This window comes from Neofelis nebulosa, chromosome 4, assembly GCF_028018385.1.
Source record: "Neofelis nebulosa isolate mNeoNeb1 chromosome 4, mNeoNeb1.pri, whole genome shotgun sequence".
NCBI classification, from domain to species: domain Eukaryota; kingdom Metazoa; phylum Chordata; class Mammalia; order Carnivora; family Felidae; genus Neofelis; species Neofelis nebulosa.
This window is the reverse complement of record NC_080785.1, coordinates 145,222,077-145,245,070: the sequence shown is the minus strand read 5'-3', so window position 1 is coordinate 145,245,070 and position 22,994 is coordinate 145,222,077. Positions and strand designations below refer to the sequence as shown.

The 22,994-nt window shown below is 39.1% G+C and overlaps 1 protein-coding gene across 8 annotated transcripts in view; it reads right to left on the bottom strand.

Annotated features, from left to right (window-relative positions):
• Positions 1-12,469: 12,469 nt before the first annotated feature.
• ARHGEF3 (Rho guanine nucleotide exchange factor 3) overlaps positions 12,470-22,994 on the bottom strand; it is a 313,773-nt gene continuing 303,248 nt past the window's right edge. For 7 of the 8 annotated variants that reach the window (XM_058726482.1, XM_058726485.1, XM_058726483.1 and 4 more), the window contains 2 exons: positions 21,945-22,131; positions 17,966-20,176 (listed from right to left, as the gene is read on the bottom strand). In XM_058726482.1, the coding sequence (XP_058582465.1) occupies positions 19,824-20,176; positions 21,945-22,131 (540 nt within the window). In that variant the 3' untranslated portion in view covers positions 17,966-19,823. Of the gene's footprint in view, positions 16,196-17,965; positions 20,177-21,944; positions 22,132-22,994 lie in introns of those variants that run through there. The other variant, XR_009260854.1, reaches the window with a different exon arrangement.

Genomic DNA, 22,994 nt, shown 5'->3' with positions numbered 1-22,994 from the left:
AGGATCAGATTGTTCTATAATTAACTTACTTGCCAGCCGGAACAGAGCCTAACATTCTATAAAGGAAAACAATAAAATTCAGACACTCGTAATGTTCACTATTTGATAAAATATTACTAGACATGCCAAGAATTAGGAAAATGTTGATTCATAACTGAGAGAAAAAAAGCAATAAAAACAGACATAGAAATTATACAGTTGGTGGGACTAACAGATAAGAATATTAAGGTATGTATTATAACAATGTAAGCATATTTAAATAAAAATATGAACACAATGAGGAAAGAAATGGAAGATACATAAAAGGACCAAATGGAACATCCTGAGATGAAAAATATAGTATCAGAAATTAAAATTTCTCTAAATGGCACTAATAAGATTAGACATTGCTAAACCCCAAAATAAACTAGTGAACTTGATTACCTAGCAATAGAATCTACATGAAAGAAAGCCCAAATTTTTAAAAGACAAAAAATAAAATGAATAGAGCCTCAGTAACCCGTGGGAATACATGGAGTGATCTAATATGTGTGTAATTGGGGGAATCCCTAAAGGAGGGGAGTACAAAAAACTTTTTGAAGAAATAGTGGACTATAGTTTTCCAAATTTTGTGAAAATTATAAACTCAGAAATTCAAGAAACTTAGTGAACCCCAAGAAAGTTAAACACATTCACAGATACAAACCATAACAAGTCATGTCATAATCAAATTGTCAAACACCAATAATTAAGAAACAATCCTAAACGCAACAACAACAACAACAACAACAACAACAACAACAAAACAAAGAAACACCCCTGACCCTCACCACCACATTCTACATAAAAGAATAAGATAAGAATTACCACAGGCTTCTTGTCAGAAACTATGCAAACCAGAAAATAATGCAACTTCATCTTTAAAGTGCTGAAAGAAAAAAAAAATATCAGACTAGAATTCTATGTCCAATGAAAATATCCTTTAAAAACTAAGGCAAAATTAGGGGCTCTTGGGTGGCTCAGTCGGTTGAGCGTCTGACTTTGGCTCAGGTCATGATCTTGTGGTTTGTGAGTGCAAGCCCCACATCGGGCTCTGTGCCGACAGCTTGGAGTCTGGAGCCTGCTTCGGATTCTGTGTCTCCCTCTCTCTCTGCCCCTCCCCAACTTGAGCTCTGCCTCTCTGTTTCTCAAAATAAATAAAGATTAAAAAAAAAAAAAAACTAAAGCAAAATTAAAGACATTTTCCAAAAAAAACTGAAAGAATTTGTTACTAGTAGACTGCCAATAAAAGAAGTTCTTCAGATTGAAATAAGATGATAACAAAGGAAATCTTGATATACACAAAGGAAGTAAAAGTACTACAAATAGTAAGTAAGTGCATAAATGTAACATGATTTTATGTAATTTATTTCTTTAGAAGATAAATACCTTTATTAAGAAAAAATGACAACACATTGTAGGGCTTTAACATAAGGAAACAAATGTATAACAACAGTAGCACAGAGAATGGAGAAGGGGAAACGGAAGTGTACTGGTAATAGTTTCCTAAATTATAAATGAAACAGTATAATATTATTTCACGGTAGACTATGATAAAACTTAGGGTAAGGTTGTGATAATAATCACTACCAAAAGAGAGAGAGAGCGAGAGAGAGAGAGAGAGAGAAAGAGAGAGAATAATTAATAAGCCAAAAAGGGAGATAAAATGAAATATTAAAAAGTACTAAATCTAAAGGTAGAAAAAAGGAAAGAACAAATGCTATGTAAACAAAAATGTAACAAGATGGTAGACCTATAATGAAGTATATTGATAATTACATTAAGTATACAGGGTATAAAACCTCCAATTAAAAGACAGAGATTGTCAGGCTAGGTAAAAAAAAAAAGTGAGACCCATAATGCCTTTTGCAAGAAACCTATCTAAATAAAAAGACATATGGATTAAAAGATGTGATGACAAAAGGTATATATGCACTAATCAGAAGAAAGCTAGAGTCATTATATTAATATTAAAAAGAGACTTTAGAATGAGGAACATTACCAGAGATAATGAGGACATTTCATGATAAAAGGGTTAATTCATCCAGAAGATACAATAATCCTAAATGTGTTTGCACCCAATAACAAAGCTTCAAAATACATACACAAAAACTTATAGAACTAAAAGGAAAAACAGATAAATCCAAAATTGTACTTAGAAATTTGAATGCTTTTTGTGAAAGTTTATTTGTTCATTTATTTATTTAAAGTGCAAGTCAGGGAAGGGTTGAGGGGGGGTGCGGAGAATTCCAATCAAGCTCCACACTATCAGTGCAGAGTCCAATGTGGGGCTTGAACTCATGAAGTGAGAGGTCATGACCTGAGCCAAAGTTAGATGCTTAACCAACCAAGCACCCCAGGAGCCCCTGAATACTTTTAAAAAAAAATTAATTGATATATAAAAGTTGGACAGGAAACCAACATTGATATAGAATACTTAAACAGCACTCTAAACCAACTTCAACTGATTGACATCCTACCCAATGCTATCCAAGTTCACATTCACTTCAAACACACATGAAACATTCACCAAGATAGACCATATGTTGGGATATAAAACAATTCTCAATAGATTTATAAGGATTAAAAATGATACTCTAAGGGGTGCCTGCCTGGCTCAGTTGGTACAACATGTGACTCTTGATCTTGGGGTTGAAGGTCAAGCCTCATGTTGGATGTGGAGATTACTTAAAAATAAAATCTTTAGTATATGTGCTGCTGAAGTGAGCACAAAAATAAAATCTTAAAAACAAAGAAACAAACAAACAAAACACATGGATTCCCAGGAGAATTCTACCATATATTTAAAGAAGAGTTAATACCTATTCTTTTGAAGCTGTTCCAAAAAATAGGAATGGAAGGAAAACTTCCAAACTCCTTTTATGAGGCCAGCATTACCTCGATTCTAAAACTAGACAAAGACGCTATTAAAAAGGAGAATTACGGGCCAATATCCCTGATGAACATGGATGCAAAAGTTCTCAACAAGATACTAGCTAACTGAATCCAATAGTATATTAAAAGAATTATTCACCACAATCAAGTAGGATTTTTTCCTGGGCTGCAGGTTTGGTTCAATATTCACAAATCAATCAATGTGACACACCACATTAATAAAAGAAAGGATAGGAACCATATGATCCTCTCAATAGATGCAGAAAAAGCCTTTGACCAAATACAGCATCCATTCTTGATAAAAAGCCTCAACAAAGTAAGGATAGATGGAACATACCTCAACATCATAAAGGCCATATGCAAAAGACCCACAGCTAATAGCATCCTCAATGAGGAAAAACCGAGAGCTTTTCCTCTATGGTCAGGAATAAAACAGGCATGTCCACCTTCACCACTATTATTTAACATAGTATGGGAAGTCTTAGCCTCAGCAATCAGACAACAAAAAGAAATAAATGGCATCCAAATCAGCAAGGAAGAAGTCAAATTTTCACTATTTGCAGATGACATGATACTCTATGTAGAAAATCTGAAAGACTCCACCAAAAAAAATGCTGGAACTAATACATGAATTCAGCAAAGTTACAGGATATAAAATCAACACACAGAAATCAGTTGCATTTCGGTACACTAATAATGAAGCAACAGAAAAATAAATTAAGGAATCAATCCCATTTACAATTGCACCAAAAACCATAAGAAACCTAGGAATAAACGTAACCAAAGAGGTAAAAGACACGTACTCTGAAAACTGTAAAACACTTAAGAAGGAAATTGAAGAGTACACAAAGAAATGGAAAAGCATTCTATGTTCATGGATTAGAAGAACAAACATTGTTAAAATGTCATTACTACCCAAAGCAATCTATATATTTAGTGCAATCCCTATCAAAATACCACCAGCATTTTTCACAGAGCTAAAACAAACAATCCTTAAATTTGTATGAAACCAGGGGCGCCTGGGTGGCTCAGTCAGTTGGGTGTCCGACTTCAGCTCAGGTCATGATCTCGTGGTCCATGGGTTCGAGCCCCAAGTCGGGCTCTGTGCTGACAGCTCAGAGCCTGGAGCCTGCTTCCCATTCTGTGTCTCCCTCTCTCTGGCCCTCCCCCGCTCACACTCTATCTCACTCTCTCTCTCAAAAATAAATAAACATTAAAAAAAATTAAAAAAAAATTGTACGGAACCAAAAAAGATCCGAAATAGCCAAAGCAACCCTGAAAAAGCAAAGCACAGCTGAAGGCATCATGATTCTGGACTTCAAGCTATATTACAAAGCTGTAGTCATCAAGACAGTATCGTTCTGGCACAAAACAGACACACAGATCAATGAAACAGAAGAGAAAACCCAGAAATGGACCCACAGCTATATGGTCAATGAATCTTCGACAAAGCAGGAAAGAATATCCAATGGAAAAAAGACAGTCTCTTCAACAAATGGTGCTGGAAAAATTGGACAGCAACATGCAGAAGAGTGAAACTGGACCACTTTCTTATACCATACACAAATAAATTAAAAATGGATGAAAGACCTGAATGTGAGACAGGAAACCAGCAAAATCCTAGAGGAGAACACAGGCAACTGCCTCTTTGACCTTGGCCATCACAACTTCTTACAAGACACGTTGCTAGAGGCAAGAAAACAAAAGCAAACATGAACTATTGGGACTTCATCAAGATAAAAAGCTTCTGCATCACAAAGGAAATAACAAAATCAAAAGGAAGCCTATGGGATGGGAGAAGATATTTGCAAATGACATTTCTGATAAAGAGTTAGTATCCAAAATACATAAAGAACTTAGCAAACTCAACACCCCAAAAAACAAATAATCCAGTTAAGGAATGGGCAGAACACATGAACAGACATTTTCAAAAGAAGACGTCCAGATGGCTAACAGACACATGAAAAGATACTCAACAACACTCATCATCAGGGATATACAAATCAAAACTACAATGAGGGGTGCCTGGGTGGCTCAGTCAGTTGAGTGTCCAACTCGATTTCAGCTCAGGTCATGATCCCAGGATTGAGCCCTGTGTTGGGCTCCCTGATAAGCAATCTCTCTGGTTGAGATCTCTGCCCCTGTCCCCCTCTTGCTCTCTCTAAAATAAAATTAAAACCCCACAATGAGATATCACCTCACACCTGTCAGAATGGCTAAAATTAACAACACAGGAAACAACAGGTATTGACGAGGATGTGGACAGAGGGGAACCTTCCTGCACTGTTGGTGGGAATGCAAACTGGTACAACCACTCTAAAAAAACAGTGTGGAGGTTCCTCAAAAAGTTAGAAATAGAACTACCCTGTGATTCAGCAATTGCACTACTAGGTATTTACCCAAAGGATACAAAAATACAGATTCAAAGGGGTACATGCACCCCGATGTTTATAGCACATTATCAACAATAGCCAAACTACAGAAAGAGCCCAAATGTCCATTGACTCATGAATGGATAAAGAAGATGTGGTTATTGGATAAAAGAAGATGTGGGGTGTGTGTGTGTGTGTGTGTGTATACACATATATATGTATATTTCATCATATTCCATATAACCATTCCATATAATGGAATATTACTCAGCCATCAAAAGAATGAAATCTTGCAACGATGTGGATGGAGCTACAGTGTACAGTATTTTGCTAAGCAAAATAAGTCAGGCAGAGAAACACAAAGACCATATGATTTCATTCATATGTGGAATGTAAGAAACAAAACATGAACATATGGGAGGGAAAGAAAGAGAGAGGGAAACAAACCATAAGAGACTCTAAAGATAGAGAACAAACTGAGGGTTGATGGAGGGAGGTGGGTGGGGAAGGGGCTAGATGGGTGATGTGTATTAAGGAGGGCACTAGTTATGATGAACACTGGATGTTGTAAGTGATGAATCACTTAATTCTACTCCTGAAACCAATGTTGCAATATATTAACTAACCAATATGTTAACTAACTGTAATTGTAAATAAAAAATTGAAAAAATAAAATAAAATAGAAAAAAAAAGGATACTCTAAGACCAAGTAGTGTAGATCCTAGGAATGTGAAGCTGGTTTAATTTAATGCTAGAAAATTAATATAATTCATCACATTAAAATAAAAAGGGGGAACCATATGATCACCTCAATAAATTAAATAACTTTTGATAAAATTCAACATGATTCAAGATATAGAAACAAGGAAAATAATTTCTTAGCAAATTAGGAGAGAGAAAACTTAATCTGATATATTCAAAGGACCTATTCAAAGACAAAAATATATATAGACAAAAAACATGTCCATTGATTGAAAGACACAATATTATTGGGGCACCTGGATGGCTCAGTCGGTTAAGCACCTGACTCTTGACTTCGGCTCGGGTCATGATCTCACGGTTCGTGAGTCTGAACCCTGCATCAGGCTCTGTGCTGACAGGTCAGAGCCTGGAGCCTGCTTTAGATTCTGTGTCTCCCTTTCTCTCTGCTCCTCCCCCACTCATGCTCTTTCTCTCTCTCAAAAATAAATAAACATTAAAAATTAAAAAAAAGAAAAACACAGTATTATTAAAATGTAATTCTCCTTGAATTGATCTTAATTAATACAATACCAGTCAAAATCTCAGCACGTTTTTTGTAAAAATTGATAAGCTTACTCTAAAATTTATTTGGAAGAAAACAGAGGATTCAAAATAGCCAAATTAATCATGAAAAAAACAAGAAAAAAATGTTTAGACTAGCCAATTTTAAGAAGTGCCATAAAGCTACAAGAATCAAGGCTATGTAATATCAATGGAAGGATAGTCATTTGCAAAGCAAAAACTCGATAAAGGACTTGCTTCTATAATATATAAAGAGCTCTCAGAACTCAATATTGAGAACACAAATAACCCTATGAAAATGGGCAAAATATTTGAACAAACACTTCACAAAAGTAGATATGAGGATGGCCGATAAAGAACATGAAAAGAATCTCAACATTATTAGTAATTAGGGAAATACAGTGAAAATCGCTATCAGATATGGTGACAAGCCTACCAGTATCATGAGAGAGGGAGAAACAGCTAAACAATACCATGTGTTTTTGAGGACATAGAGTAACTGAGATTTACTCCTGGGAATATAAAATGATACAGTCATATGGAAAATAATTGAGAAGTTTTATTTTTTTTATTTTTTTTAACGTTTATTTATTTTTGAGACAGAGAGAGACAGAGCATGAACAGGGGAGGGTCAGAGAGAGGGAGACACAGAATCTGAAACAGGCTCCAGGCTCTGAGCTGTCAGCACAGAGCCCGATGCGGGGCTCGAACTCACAGACCGCGAGATCATGACCTGAGCCTAAGTCGGCCGCTCAACCGACCTGAGCCACCCAGGCGCCCCGAGAAGTTTTTTGTAAAGCTAAATGTACCGCATCAATTGTACTAATTTACCCAAAAGAAATGAAAATACAGATCTATACTAAGACTTGCATGTGAATGTTTACAGCAACTTCGGTTATAAGCCCATCAACATGTGAATGCATAAACAAATTTTGGTATATTCATATCATAGAATACTATTCATCAACAAAATATTGATGGATATATACATTCATACATGTATCTACATCCATATACTCCAATAAGAATGTACAATTGGTATATATGACAACCTGAATATTAAAAATGTTGTGATGAGGGAAAGCAGCCAAACACAAAAGAATACATATTACTTTGTTCCAGCTATATGAAACTCTAGAAAAGTACAACCTAAGCTATAGCAATAGAAAAAAGAATAAACTGGAGCCAATGGCAGGATGGGGAGTAGGTGAAGGTATTGACTGGGAAGGAGCACAAGGGAATCTTTTGGAATAATGGAAAAGTTTTACATCTTTACTGTGGTTGTGGTTACATGAGTGTAAATGTTTTTCCAAAGTCAGTGAGCAGTACACTTAAGATGGGTTCTTTTGCATGTATGTAAATTATACCTCATTAATATGATTCAAAGCGAAAAATAAATCTTTGCCTAGTCCGGTAGATGGCAAACCAAATGCTGACAGACTAGACATCCCTGACTCAGTCACTTGTACTGCCACTTGATATCTCATAGGAGACTCCAGTTTAACATGTGCAAACTGGAACTCCTGGTGTTCTCTCTCAGTCATGCTTCTCCTTCAGCACAGGCTATTCAAGCTCCACATTGCAGCTAGGCCATCTTGTAACTAAAGTTTTTACTGACATAATTGTGAATTTACCTGCAGTTGTAACAAATAATACAAAGAGTTGGCCATTCACCTAGTTTACCCCAATGGTAACATTTTGTAAAACTATAGAATAGTAGATAATCAGGATATTCACATTGATATCATATGCCAATCTTACTCAGATTTTCCCAGTTTAACTTACACTTAATTGGATGTGTGTGATGCCAATGTTTTTTTGTTTTTGTTTTTGTTTTTGTTTTTAAGTCTTACAGGTTCCTGGGGCTCTGTTAACTTCTTTCTATTTTCTCTCTATGGTTCAGGTAAATTCTTTTGATCTTCCGTAGAGTTTCTGATCCTATTGTCCATCATCTCCACTTTACTATCAAGCCAAAAGCATTTTTTTTTTTTTGTTTAACTTCTTTGTATTTTCGTGTTCTATAATTTCTACTTGATAACTTTTCGTGTTAAGTTCTATTTCTTTGCTGAGATTTTTCTGTTTTTAAAATTTGTTTCAAGAGAATTTGCAATAGATTTTTGAAGCATTTTTATGATGGCTGATTTAAAATCCTGGTCAGATGTTGCCAGTATTTGACATATTGATTGATGTTGGCATCAACTGATTGCTTTTCTTAAGTTGTAATTTTCCTGGCTTTTGGTATGATAGGTGATTGTTTTATTGCATCCTAAGCATTCTTTTTTTAAAATTATGTTGGGAGGGTAGGTGCTATTTCAATATTTTATTTTAGCAGGCAGTGACTCTAGGTTTAGCATGCAGGTCTTCACCCAATTTGGGGGGCTGTGGTTCCAAAGGCAGGTTAATTTTCTGAGTGATAAAATTTCTGGAGCTGATGGGGCTCCCACTGGTTCTTGCTGGTGCTGAAGAGGCGGAGGGTGTTTCCCAGGCTGGACCACCAGGTGTCTCTGAGTGGAGGTGAGTCTAAAGCCCATGGGAACAAAGACGCTTCCTGGGCTGGCCACCTGTTGCGGCAGAGTCCCTCTTGCCGGCGCTACCTGGTTACTCTAGTATCTCTTGGTGGGGGAGGGTTGCCTCAGACGTGGTGGGAAAGGAATGCCTTCCTGGCACTTACTGTTAGGGCTCCCGATTGGTCCCTACTGCAGGCAGTGCTGAGTTCACCCTGTGTTGACAGAGGGACCTCAACACCCTCTGTCTGTTTGATCTGGAGGTGGACTGAACCTACCTGGGCTGCTTTCCATTCCTGGGTCAGGAAATGCTGGCGTGGGTCACCTTCGGTTGAGTGGAAGACACCCTGCCACTGTGTTATCCCTCCAGTTCTGAGGTCCAAAACCAGTTCACCTTTCTATTACTACCCTTCAGAGTTCTCCTGTGGTTGCCTCTTGTGTTATTTTCAGGGTTTATTGTTGTACTTAGTAGGGAATAACAGGGAGGAATGATTCTATATCATCTTATCTCACCAGAAATCTGGTTAATCTTTTATTTTGTTACTTTTAAAATGTTTATTAATTTATTTATTTTGGAGGGGGCAGAGAGAGGGAGAAAGAGAACCCCAATTAGGCTCAGCGCTGTCAGCACAGAGCCCAATGCGGTGCTCGATCTCACAAATCACGAGATCATAACCTGAGCTGAAATCAAGAGTCAGACACTTAACGTACTGAACCACCCAGGTGCCTCTTATTATTTTTAATTGTGGTAAAAAACAGAACATAAGCTTTACTGTCTTAACCATTTTCAAGTGTGCAGGTCAGTAGTGTTAAGTATATTTATGTCATTGTACAACAGAGCTCTAAAACTTTTTCATTTTGCAAAACTAAAACTCTATGCCCATTAAACAACAACTTCCATTTCCCTCTCCCCCTAGCTCCTGGGTACCAACATTCTACTTTCTGTTTCTATGAATTTGTATGAATTTCTCAATACCTCGTATAAGTGGAATCATGCAGTATCTGTCTTTTTGTGGCTGGCATAGCTCATTTAGTATAATGTCCTCAAGTTTATCTATGTTGTAGCATGTGGCAGGATTTCTTTCCTTTGTAAGGCTGAATAATATTCCATTGTGTATATATACCACATGTTGTTTACCCACTCGTCTATAGACTTGGGTTCCTTCCACTTCTTGGCTATTGTTAATAATGCTACAGTGAACGTGGTTGTGGTATCACTACCTCTTCTAGACTCTGCTTTCAATTCTTTTGTATATATACCCAAAGTGTGGGATTGCTGGAACATATGGAAATTCTATTTTAATTTTTTTGAGGAACCACCCTACTGTTTTCCATAGCAGCTGTACCATTTTACATCCCCACCAACAGTGCAGAAGTGTTTCAATTTCTCCACACCCTTACTAATATTTTTTTGTTTTTTTTTTAAATAATAGACCTCCTAATGTCATCATTGAGGTTTTGAACTGCATTTCTCTACTAATTAGAGATATTGAGCATGTTTTTTTTTTTTTCAACGTTTATTTATTTTTGGGACAGAGAGAGACAGAGCATGAACGGGGGAGGGGCAGAGAGAGGGAGACACAGAATCGGAAACAGGCTCCAGGCTCTGAGCCATCAGCCCAGAGCCTGACGCGGGGCTCGAACTCACGGACCGCGAGATCGTGACCTGGCTGAAGTCGGACGCCCAACCGACTGCGCCACCCAGGCGCCCCGAGCATGTTTTTATATGCTGTTGGTTATAGTCTTTTTAATTCCAGATTTATAATAGGTGAATAGTGGCATCTCATTGTGGTACTAACTTTCATTCACCTCATGACTAGTGAGGGTGAGCATTTTTAATGTGCTTATTTGCCATGTATATATCTTTTTTTTTTGTCAAGCGTCTGTGAAAATCTTTGGTCCATTTTTATTTATTGTTTTTTAGTCCATTTAAAAATTTTGTTTCCAGTACAGCATTCAATGTTTCAGGTATAGAATACAGTGATTCAACAATTCTATATATTACTCGTGCTCATTGATAAGTATACTCTTAGTCTCCTTCATTTATTTCACCCATACCCTGCCAACCTCCTCTTTGGTAGTCATTTGTGTGTTCTCTATAGTTAAGAATCTATTTTTTGATTTGTCTCCTTTTTTCCACTTTGTTTGGTTTGTTTCTTAAATTCTACATATGAGTGAAATCATATGGTTTCTCTGATTGACTTATTTCAGTTAACATTATACTCTCTAGCTCTATCCACGTTTTTGAGACAGAGAGACAGACAAGGCAGAGAGAGAGGGAGACACAGAATCTGAAGCAGGCTCCAGGCTCTGAGCTGTCAGCACAGAGCCTGATGTGGGGCTTGAACCCATGAATTGTGAGATTGCGACCTGAGCCAGAGTCACACGCTTAACTGACAGAGCTACCCAGGCACCCCCCAAATACTTCTTTTAATATTGGGATGATCATGTGTTCCCCACCTTTTTTCTTTTTTTAACATGATGAATTATATTGACTAATTTTGGATGTGAAATTAACCATTAGTATCATTTTCCTTCTGCCTCAAGGACTTCTTTTAACATTTCTTGTAGTTTTGGTCTCCTGGTAAGGTACTCTTACAGTTTTTTTATGTTAGAAAATAATTTTGCTTTTAAAAGATATATTCAGGGGCACCTGGGTGGCTCAGTCGGTTAAGCGTCCGACTTCGGCTCAGGTCACGATCTCGCGGTCCGTGAGTTCGAGCCCCGCGTCAGGCTCTGAGCTGATGGCTCAGAGCCTGGAGCCTGTTTCCGATTCTGTGTCTCCCTCTCTCTCTGCCCCTCCCCCGTTCATGCTCTGTCTCTCTCTGTCTCAAAAATAAATAAACGTTAAAAAAAAAATTAAAAAAAAAATAAAAGATATATTCACTGGGTATGGAATTCCAGGTTCAGTTATATTTCTTTCAGTAATTTAAAGATATCACTCAGTGTGTTCTTGCTTGCCTTGTTTCCAATAAGAAATCTTTTGTCATCCTTAGCTTTGTTCCTTTGTATGTACCATGTCTTTCCACTGGCTACTTTTTAACATTTTCTCTTTATCACTGTTTTTTTTTTTTTAAAGGTTTTATTTTTACACCCAGTGTGGGACTCGAACTTAAAACTCTGAGATCAAGAGTCACATGCTCTACCAACTGAGCCAGCCAGGCACCTTTTATCACTGGTTTTGAACAAGTTGATTATGTTATGCCTTGGGGTAGTTCTATTGTTTCTTATGTATGGGGTTTTGAGCTTCTTGGATCTGTAGGGTAATAGTTTTCATCAAGTTTAGAAAAGTGTTTACAATTATTTCTTCAAATATTTCTTCTGTCTCCTGTCTCCATTCCTTTAGAGACTCCAATTACATGCACATTAGGGTACTTAAAGTTGTCTTGTGACATACGGGTAGTATTTTTATTTGAAAAATTATCTTTTTTTTTTCCCTGTGAGGCATAATCTGCTATTATTCCCATCCAGTGTATCTTTCATCTCATACATGGTAGTTTGCATCTCTAGAAGTTAGATTTGGGTCTTTCTTCATATTTTTCATTTCTCCACTTAACATTAAAAATATGGAACACAGCTATAACTTGTGATGCACCTACATCTGTGTTGGTTCTGGGTTGGTTTTAATTTTTTTTTCCTCCCTCTTCACTATGGGTTGTCCTTTCCTGAAGGGCTTGTAGCCCTCGATTAGATGTCAGACACTGTGAATTTTACCCTGTTAGATGCTGGATAATTTTGTATTCGTATAAACAATTGAGTTTTGTTCTGGTATGCAGTTAAGTTACTTGGAAATGGTTTGATCCTTTTTAGCCTTTCTTTTAAGACTTGTTAGGTGCAAACCAGGCTAGTGTTTAGTGTAGAGGTAATTATTCCCCACTACTGAAAGTAGGCCCTTCTGAGTACTTTACCCAATTATGATATTCTTCTGGTGTGGTTTGTGGGAATAGGCACTATTCCCAGCACTGTGTGAGTTCCCTCTAATCCTTTTGGATAGTTTCCCCCACCCTTGGGTAGTTTCTTCACGTGTGTGCACTCATCAGTACTCAGCTGAGCACCTGAGTGTGTCCCTCTATAGACCACCATGGTTCTCTCTCCAGGCATTGCTCTCTTCTCTGTAGCGTAGCTGCTTTGGTCTCCCAGAATACTTAGCTATATCTCTTCCACTCAGTGAGTTCACTGGACTCAGTCTGGGTTTCCACTCTCTGCACTGCTGCCTGAAAACCTTCTCAAGGCCATAGCTGGAGCAATCACAGGGCTCAGTCATTTGCTCTGCCTCTCTCAGGGCCATTGTTCTTCAATATCTGATGTTCAGCGTCTTTAAAGCCACAGTTTCATATACGCTGCCTTTTTCTTGTTGTTTCAGGTGAAAAGGTAAAACTATCCTTATTAGTTTAGAATGGCTAGAACTCAATCCTTTAAGGAGATTTATACAATAAGAAGAGTATTTCCTATTTTCCCCACATAGTTGCTTTTTCAGTGCTTTTCTTTCTGTTGCATGGATCCATACTTCCATCCAGTATCATTTTTCTCTCTTGAAAGAAGGTTCTTTAACATTTCTTGTAGTATAGGTCTGTTGGTTATGAAATCTTTTGGCTTTGGGATGTGGCATGCCTGAAAAAGTCCTTGTTTATTTTGTCTTTGTTTTTGAAAGATATTTTCCTGTTTCTTCTCATAAAACAATCCACTGCAATAATAAGAAACAGAAACACAAAATCCAACTTTGATGAGTCCACAAGATCTTTGTATCCTTGAACCACAACATATGAAAATACAATGCAGATGTGGAATAACAGTGACAAGAGTGACGATAGCACATGTAGTATAATGTTTATTATGTCAGCCACCAGTATCCGTCAGGGGCTTAGGAGGCTCAGCAGCAGATTCAAATTAGGTTAATTCAAGGAGGACTTCATAAAGGGACTTTATGCAATTGTGAGCAGGGTACAAGAATAACGCAGTCTCCTAGGGCTAGTGACAGTAGGGTTGTTACCATCCTAGGCTGGCAGGCTTATGGGAACTCAGAGAGGACTCCTTGAGAGGAGCTGTGACTTCCTGTCAAGAGATGCAGTCAGACCAAGTCAATTCTTTGAGAGACCTGAGGGCATAAATACTCCAACTTCACTTGCTTCCCTCCCTGATATCATGTGAGAACTCCCCTTTGGCCAGAAGCTACAAGGAAGAGAGCCCATTGATGAAGTACACATAGATTTCACAGGCACAGAAGGATCAGGACAGAGAGTGGCTTTGGAGAGGTAAATGAAGATATCTGGCATTACCTTCTTGGACATTTAAGCTCCTTTACTCCTCCCTCAAATCCCATATATTACTATTATTATTGCCAGATTAACAAACAATGCAAGAAGAAAAACTCAACAAAACTATGATTTCCTGAGTTTACAGTAGTTATTGCCTTCACTAAACAAGAACAAGATGGTCTAAGAATAGGAATGATGATGGAAAAAGGGGGGGAAATTAGCGATAAAAACTGTGATTGGAGCACCTGGCTGGCTCAGTCAGTAAAGCATGTGAATTTGATCTTGGGGTTGTGAATTCAAGCCCTACACTGGGTGTAGAGATTACTTAAAAATAAAATCTTAAAAAAAAACAAAGCCTGTGATAGCTAACCATTTCCCCAAATTAATAGAAGGGTTAGAAGATAACAGTAAGTAAGTTTCCCTGAGACAGAACAAAATATAAGGAAATAAAAAGTAGGAATAAAGAGATAAGAACATTGAAAAACAATCAGGAGTAGAGACCAAATCCACAAGGTTCAACATCTCTCTTTCTGGAGTTCCTGAAAGAAAAAACAGATAATTGTGGGAAGGAAAATGCCAAAGAAAAAAAATCTAAAAAAATACTCCTGATTTGCTGGATTAAGAAGACCACTCACCGCCCCCCCCCGCTTTGAAGTGTGCAGTACAGTGAAAAAGGCCAACATCATACTTTTGAGAAATTTCATAACACCAGGTGTAAATTTAAAAGTGAGTATTGCCATTTGCAACTATGTGGATGGAACTGGAGGGTATTATGCTAAGTGAAATTAGTCAGAGAAAGACAAAAATCATATGACTTCACTCATATGAGGACTTTAAGAGACAAAACAGATGAACATAAGGAAGGGAAACAAAAATAATATAAAAACAGGGAGGGGGACAAAACAAAAGAGACTCATAAATATGGAGAACAAACTGAGGGTTACTGAAGGGGTTGTGGGGGGGGGATGGGCTAAATGGGTAAGGGGCACTAAGGAATCTACTCCTGAAATCATTGTTTCACTATATGCTAACTAATTTGGATGTAAATTTTAAAAAATAAAAAATAAAATTAAAAAAAGTGAGTATTAAATAACAATAATGAAAACTATTAGCTCTTACTAATTTCCAAAGTGATTTCACATTCACAGTCTCACTTTTTAAAGTGTTCACAGATATGAAAATAGATACACTGAATACAATACCTTCAGGGTGATATTCTTCAAACCATTCACAGATGAGTAGCACAGGTCATTAATATTTAGGTGTGTTTGTGTGTGAATACATATGTATAAATGGACAAGTTATTTAGAATGCATGTGCAGTTTCCTGAACTAGATGATCAGTTCTCAGATACAGAGCACGGTTTCTAATTCCTTGCTATGCCGACCAGGTCAGTTGAAGAAGTGCTTAGTCTGGGGGACCTGGGTGGCTCAGTCGGTTGTGTCCAACTTCAGCTCAGGTCATGATCTCGCGGTTTGTGTGTGGGTTTGAGCCCCACATTGGGTTCTGTGCTCACAGCTCGGAGCCTGGAGCCTGCTTCAGATTCTGTGTTTCCCTCTCTCTCTGCTCCTGCCTCACTCACCCTCTGTCTCTGAAAAATAAATGCACATTTAAAAAAAAAGAAAGAAGTGCTTATCTGGGTGGATCTGCATAGCTGACTGATGTGCCAACCAAGCCTGGAGGAAGGAGCTGGGATACAAGGAACAGTGATTGTTTTGCAGCTTGTTTGTGTAAAGACCCTGTAGGTGCCGTGAATATAGTCACCTTTTCTCATTATGTGTTCCTATGGGCAAGGTTTTAAATCTTCATGATCTTCACATTTCTTCCGGTGGGTTTGGGCTTGATTCACCTTCTTCAAATTCCCTTCTGATACCATAATTCTAGCATTCTGTCAACAAACAGAATAGTATGAGTTAAATGAATCAACTACATCAGTGAGAAGTTGGGGGGGGGGGTTCAGTGGGGGGTTTTCCACAAGGCCAAGGGGAGCCGGGTAGGGGAAATGGCCCAAGTAGAATTGTGTAACCAAATCTCCTCTAAAGTCCTCAGGCTTTTGAAGAATTAGTAAAAGGTGGACATAGAATGTAAATGGAAAGTCGAACAGCTCGTCCACCAAGACAGTGGGTTGGTTTCCTGTACCCACTGAGACTTTGTGAAAACAACAGTGTTGTAATGACGAGTTTTGCATTCCCAGCTGCTAGAGACGGTGCCAGGAATGGAAATGAAAGCAGCCAGTGGTGGTGACCACAACCCAGAAGCTGAAACCACACTCTAATTTTGCACAAAATTGCCAGTTCTGACTCTTCTTTGTTTATGACTTTTCATTTCAACTGCAAGGATTACATTTAGTTATGTGTAAAATAACATCTTGAGAATAGACCGAAGAAAACCATTTAGCTCCCAGTCATTTGTACTAACCCACAGCATGTCAGTACATTTTCTAATACACTGCTAGGGACACACCCTCCAATATCAAAGTCAGTACAATCATGGGGATGAGAAGTGGAGGGAATACCCAAAGAGGCATAGAAGAAGGACAAGGAGGATGAAAAGGAAGGAGAAAGATGAAGAGAATGAGGAGGAATGAGTTTTTGTTTGGGCAAAAAAATTGGACTTACATTCATGTGAATATCTTGACTAATCTTGGAATTAACAATATGTCAAAGAAAATGGTGGGAGCTTGTTATAAAGGTGAGACTAAGCACCAGCTCTGTTGGGCCACCTTACTACTGAGAATGGATGACCCATAGCTTCAAACTGTTTAGCCCTTTCATCTAAAGACTATTTTTTGTAGGAATAATCATTTTAATTAAAGAAAAAGTGGCTTGAATTTCCAGTAAGAATTTCAAAGTGGAATTTGCCTTCTACTATTTGGCCTCAAGTTTCTCAACGGTCACCTATCCTAGTAATGAGTTTCAACACTTAAAAAAAATTTTTTTTCTAATCTTCATTTATTTTTGAGACAGAGAGAGACAGAGCATGAACGGGGCCGGGGGGGGCGGTGGTCAGAGAGAGGGAGACACAGAATCTGAAGCAGGCTCCAGGCTCTGAGCTGTCAGCACACAGCCCGACCCGGGGCTCGAACTCACGGACCGCGAGATCACGACCTGAGCTGAAGTCGGACGCTTAACCGACTGAGCCACCCAGGCGCCCCAACACTTTTTTTTAAGTTTATTTATTTATTTTGGAGGTAGGGAGGGGCAGAGAGAGAAGGAGGGAGAGAATCCCAAGCAGGCTCTGAATGGTCAGTGCAGAGCCCAACGTGGGGCTCCATCCCATGAACCATGAAATCATGACCTGAGCTGAAATAAAGAGCTGATGCTTAACTGACTGAGCCACCCAGGTGCCCCTCAACACTTTTTTTCCTGTAACAATTATGACTTATCCCTTGACTTTACATGCAGTACAGATTGAAGACACAGTTGTTAAACATGAATAAATGAATTAAGCGAATGAGTAAGGAATGCTTGAAAAAAACAGATCTTAGAAATAGGACTTCTACAAAAGTTTTGATAGATCAAATCAGAGCATTTATTTTATCCTGCACCCTATTTTAAAGTTAGTATTTGGGCAGAACAAGCAAACATTTCAGAAAGAACCTCCCAGGAAGAGAGCTGAAATTTGACCTTTGTAGGACACACACTATACACAGAGAGAATGACATTTTAATGTAATTTATTTGAAATGCTTCCAGAAAAGTTTAAGGCCTTTATACAAAAACATTCATTTCATCAAAACATTCACTTTCTTCCCATAGGCCAGCACTTAACAGACCTCTTGCCTCAACCCACTGGCCAAAGTGGCCGAGGGCTCCTGCAGAGAACGATCCACTCTTTCCCCCATCATCAAGCAACAGGTTCTCAGCTTCTGTCTGCTTCTATCTGCAGCAGTTCATTCACTTGCTAAATCAATAACAATTTGAGAACAAAAGCAATTTTAAATAAACTTGTAATAGAAAAAAAAATTCACCATGTTTAAAATCTATAAATACAGAAATCTGTTTTACAGGGTATAATTGACCACAATATTTTTTTTCATTTTTGAAAAATAAGTAATATTACCTTGTTTTTATAATGATACATCTTGTCACACAGCTTCTTTGAATGCACATATTAGATGTACATCATAAAATGACAACACAGCGTTTACTGCTTTCTGTAAACTCGAAAGACACAGAAGATTAAAAAAAACTTTTTGGCAATAATTTAGAATCATTACTACTAGTGCTGGTGTGGGAATAATTCTGCACAGGTCATCCTTAATATTTACACTCACAGGGAGCTTTTCTGTGTATTCAGTTGGCTTTTTTTAAGATCTGCAATCTACCCTGCACTGTAAGCCAAAGCTGGACAAAGAGGTTACTAATTTCGTTAATTGATTCTAATTAATCAGAGTTAATTAAAATTGGCCTTTGGAGAATGTAATTATGGCTCTGATCACAGCACAGGGCCAAGGTGGCAAAGTGATGACCCAAAAGCAGAACAGGAAAACCCAAGGCTCTGGCCTTTCTCAGAAGGGCACTAGACCTGGCTTTTCTCTTAATGTTTCCTGTAAGAGGTCATGATGAAGCACTTCTTCCAAATTCTTCTTCTCATATGTTTCTGTGAACAGAGGCATGGACTCTCCTGCAGTCTCTTGCTCAATGCTCCAAAATATGAGTAGGGCTTGGCAGATGAAACAAAACGAAGATGGGCCTTCTCATTATTCTGGCAGATATTCCCAAACCTTTCGAGTTCTATTCTGGTGTTTTAGGCTAGAAATGGCTCTCTACGGCAAGCCAACAACTTTGACAGAGACACACTCCCTCCTCCCGGTGTAACTGCATTTCAGTTCAAGATTCAGAGCTGACGGCTGCTTTTGTGCTGGTCCTTTTAAGGTCAGACACTATTCCACATCCTAATAGATTACTGCATCAAATATGCACTGGATGACATTGCAAGGTCCACACAGTGCTTCTTGCTTTGCAAAATTAAGGATCCAGAATCCCCAGGGATGTTTTCATGCTTTCTGGTTGGATAACATTGAACCAAGTTCACTGCAAGGATTGATCTTTTCCCATTTTCCTTCGAATACCATCATGATACACAAGTGACTTCCTCATGCCCTTTTTGCAAGGCCCTGTATACTCCATGCCTTCAGCTACCATGTCAAAGAGCTAGAAAAGCACTATAGAAACATGGAAAGACTCTTTTAAGCAATCTACATGGAACAGTAGTTTAGAGATTCTTTTCTAGTTTTAAAATCCAGCAGGACAATTGAAAGTAACTTGTTCAAGTACCCCTCCATCTATCCAGACACTTGTGGAATACAATACAGGGTAACGGTTACCACAGATCCCAGCTTACACAGACAGATTGGCAGTTACAGTACTAAGGACAAAGGTACAGATACAAGAAACTGGGTCAACACGGTCACAAAAATATTAAAAAGTGCTTCTCCAAACCGTTCCATGTGTGGAATGCAAATACTGTACAGGTAAGACAAAGGGCTACTTCCAGGAAGTACACACGCTTCTGTCAGACGTTGCTTTCAATGTGCCTGCTGTTCCCACAGGAAGAGTCTGTCTGTTCCATGCGCTCACAGTCTAGGCTGACCTCACTCGTGTCCATACTACAGTCTGACTCACTGTCTGATTGGTCCATCTGCTCAAGTTTTGTTTCTCCCTGTGGCTCCCTGCTCCCGGTGGTGGGATTGAGGAACGGTCCCTCGGAGTCCAGCACCCCAGCCTGCCCGGCAGCACACAGCACTGTTTCTTTGGCTTGACGAATACAGTTGAGCCACTGCTGTTTGTTGAAGGTGTCGTTGGCTTGTAGCGAGTGGGTCTGACTTTGGGATCCGTTTTTGAAACTCACTCTGAAGAAGTTTTTAACTAGAAATGAAAAACATGCATAAGAAAGATCAATGGACAGGCAGCTCCCAGGGCAAAGATAACATATATGGTGACATTAACCCCCTGAACCAGAGCAGACATCATTAATTGATTACAAAATGTGTCCCACTGGTCCGCGACATGGCTCAGCAATACCCTGCAGCCACCATCAATCAACTGGAGTTGACCTGGAGTTGACACCAGTGTAGCTTTCAGTCGCCCTTGAGGCTAGCAAACGGACATCAGCTTAAACCTGGATGTGTGTTAAAATCCCCTGTGAGCTTATTAAAAACATATATGCCGAGACCCTCCCCTTACAGGTTTGGATTCAGTAGGTGTAAGATGAGCCTGGTAATCTGGAATTTCCACAACCGCCCCAAGCTAGAGACTTTTCAAGTTGAAGAAGCTCTTTGCAATATCAAAACATGCCCCAAATCCCCCACATTATAGTACATGTACATGGAGTACCCAAATGATTGAGAAGATATGTAAAGACTTATTATAAATTTCATTTCATTTTAAAATAAAATTACAACTACCTCCATAAGAGCTACGTGCATTTGAAAAATGGTAGTGCGCAACACGGAAGACATTTTATTTAGCTTAACTGGCACATAACAGGCCCCGCATGCCATGTGCAATGCTTGGTTCACAGAAGCGTGTGTGTTCAGTCCCCTTGCACTATCCCTGGAGCCAACATACTGGGGACCACCACTTTAGATACATTCAGGCTCCCACTTTGCTCTTGGGCAAGTGCCTTAAGTCCTCTGTGTCTCAGTGTCCTTATTTGTAAAATGGGAGAAACAAAGAGAACCTACCTTATAAGGTTATCATGAGGCCTAAATGTGATAATACATGTAAGTGCTCATACAACGCCTGGCACATAGTCAGTATTCAAGAAATAGAAGCTACTACTACATCACCGCCATCACCACTACCACCAGGGTGGGTGGACTGATGAGTAGGTAAGAGGCAGTACAAATAATTGTTTTGAAAATATGATGCCAATGTTAACCCAAAACACTCAAATGTCACTTTCTCAAGGAAGACTTCTCTGATCATTTCCTCTAAAGCAAACCGGCAACTGTTATCCCTATTTATCCCATGCTGGGGTTTAGTTCTCTGAACAGCACCTGAATATTTATGCATCATTTATCTTCCTCTCTTACAATGTAGGCTCCACAGGGGCAAGGAATTTGACTGTTTAGTTGACCAGTGTATACCAGTGCCTCGACGACACATATAAGACACTCAGTAAACACTGCCATCTTAGCTTCTCTTGGTTAATTTCCTTGTTCATTAAGTCTCAAGTTAGAGAGGTCCATTTGCATAATTACAGATGAATCCTCAACCAGGTGACCATTCTTAAGCCTCTTTAGGGATGAGTCTGCTGGCTCTTGTTGAGCCAGCAGTAAGCAGCTGGTATATACATAGGGGCTATCTGGTAGTAAGCATGCTTTTATCCAATGGCAGGAGACAGAGAAGGGGAATTTAAAGAGCCCCTGTTATGTGCAGACAGGTTCACTTGCAGGATCTTAATCCTTATAACAACCTGATAAAGTAGTTATGCATACATGCCCATTTTGCAGATGAGAAACTGAGGCTCACAGAGGTTGCACAAGGTTACACAGTCAGTGAGTGATGAGATAGCATTGGAATGTAGTTTGACTCCAAGGTGATGGCTCCTCTCTTTCCCCCAGCCATCCACTCCTTCTGAACCACCACAACCAAACCCATTCAACAGATCAAAACCGACTGCCATCCGTACTTCTCTCATTGTTGCTAAATGCGCCACGCAGGGAGCCACCCAGCCTCACTTCTCCATCCTGCAGGTCTTCCAGTAGGAGGTCCTTTACAGGGATCGGCTGCCGGTACAACTGGTAGCAGAGCCGCTCATTGTGGGTGACGGCTCGAGTGATCACAAGCACTTCTTGGAACAGGAAAACATGAAGTTTCTAGGAGAAAAGAATCCACAGGATTTCTCTAAGCAACGGTCTAGAAATATTAGTGGACTTCTGTGGAGAAGAGGTCCTCAGGTACCAGGTTCACATTGTATTATGAATTTCTAGGCTCAAATCTACCTCCAGAACAGAAGCTGGGCAACTTGGAGGTATTCCCAGATGCGCCTAGTGTCTTTCACGGGGGAGTGACTCCCTAGGGCCTACAGACATCTGCAACCAGGAATGTGCGCTTCAGGGACAACATTCACATTGCAGTTCACAACCTGTGCAGACACACACAGCCTCTGGCTTCGATAAGAAAAAAATAAGAAGGGGGAGTAGAATAAAGGGGCAATGAAAGAAAAAGAAGTTAGTACCCCCACCCCACCCCAGCTTTGGTTTGTAGCACCTAATATAATCCTAAGAGATCATATTGAACAATAGTCTATAAAGGATGTGCCTGGCATATCAAAGCCTAATATTAATCTTTGCTTCCCAAACCCATAAAAACACTTGTTTCTTAAACCACAGAGCTGAGTATCAGCTCCATCCAGGCACTCCAACTCAGAACAATGCCCATCCCTGAGGGAACTGGAGCATGCCACCGTAGCCACAGAGAAAGATAATCAAAGCATTGGTCCTTCTCGGTTATGTTAATCTCGGTTATGTTAACCTCAGTTCTCTGAAGAGGTTGTACTTTAAAGGCTGATGACTGATGTGTGTGTTGTGGGCACAAAGAAAATCTCAAAAATAAAGGCTTGTCTCCAACCACATCATGAAAGCCGTTTTGCTGGGTGGAGCTGGGGTACATTGGCTTTATTCCATTCCAAGTGCCAGGCTCATCTCACACTTTGGAAATGCTGATGAATTGAAGTGAA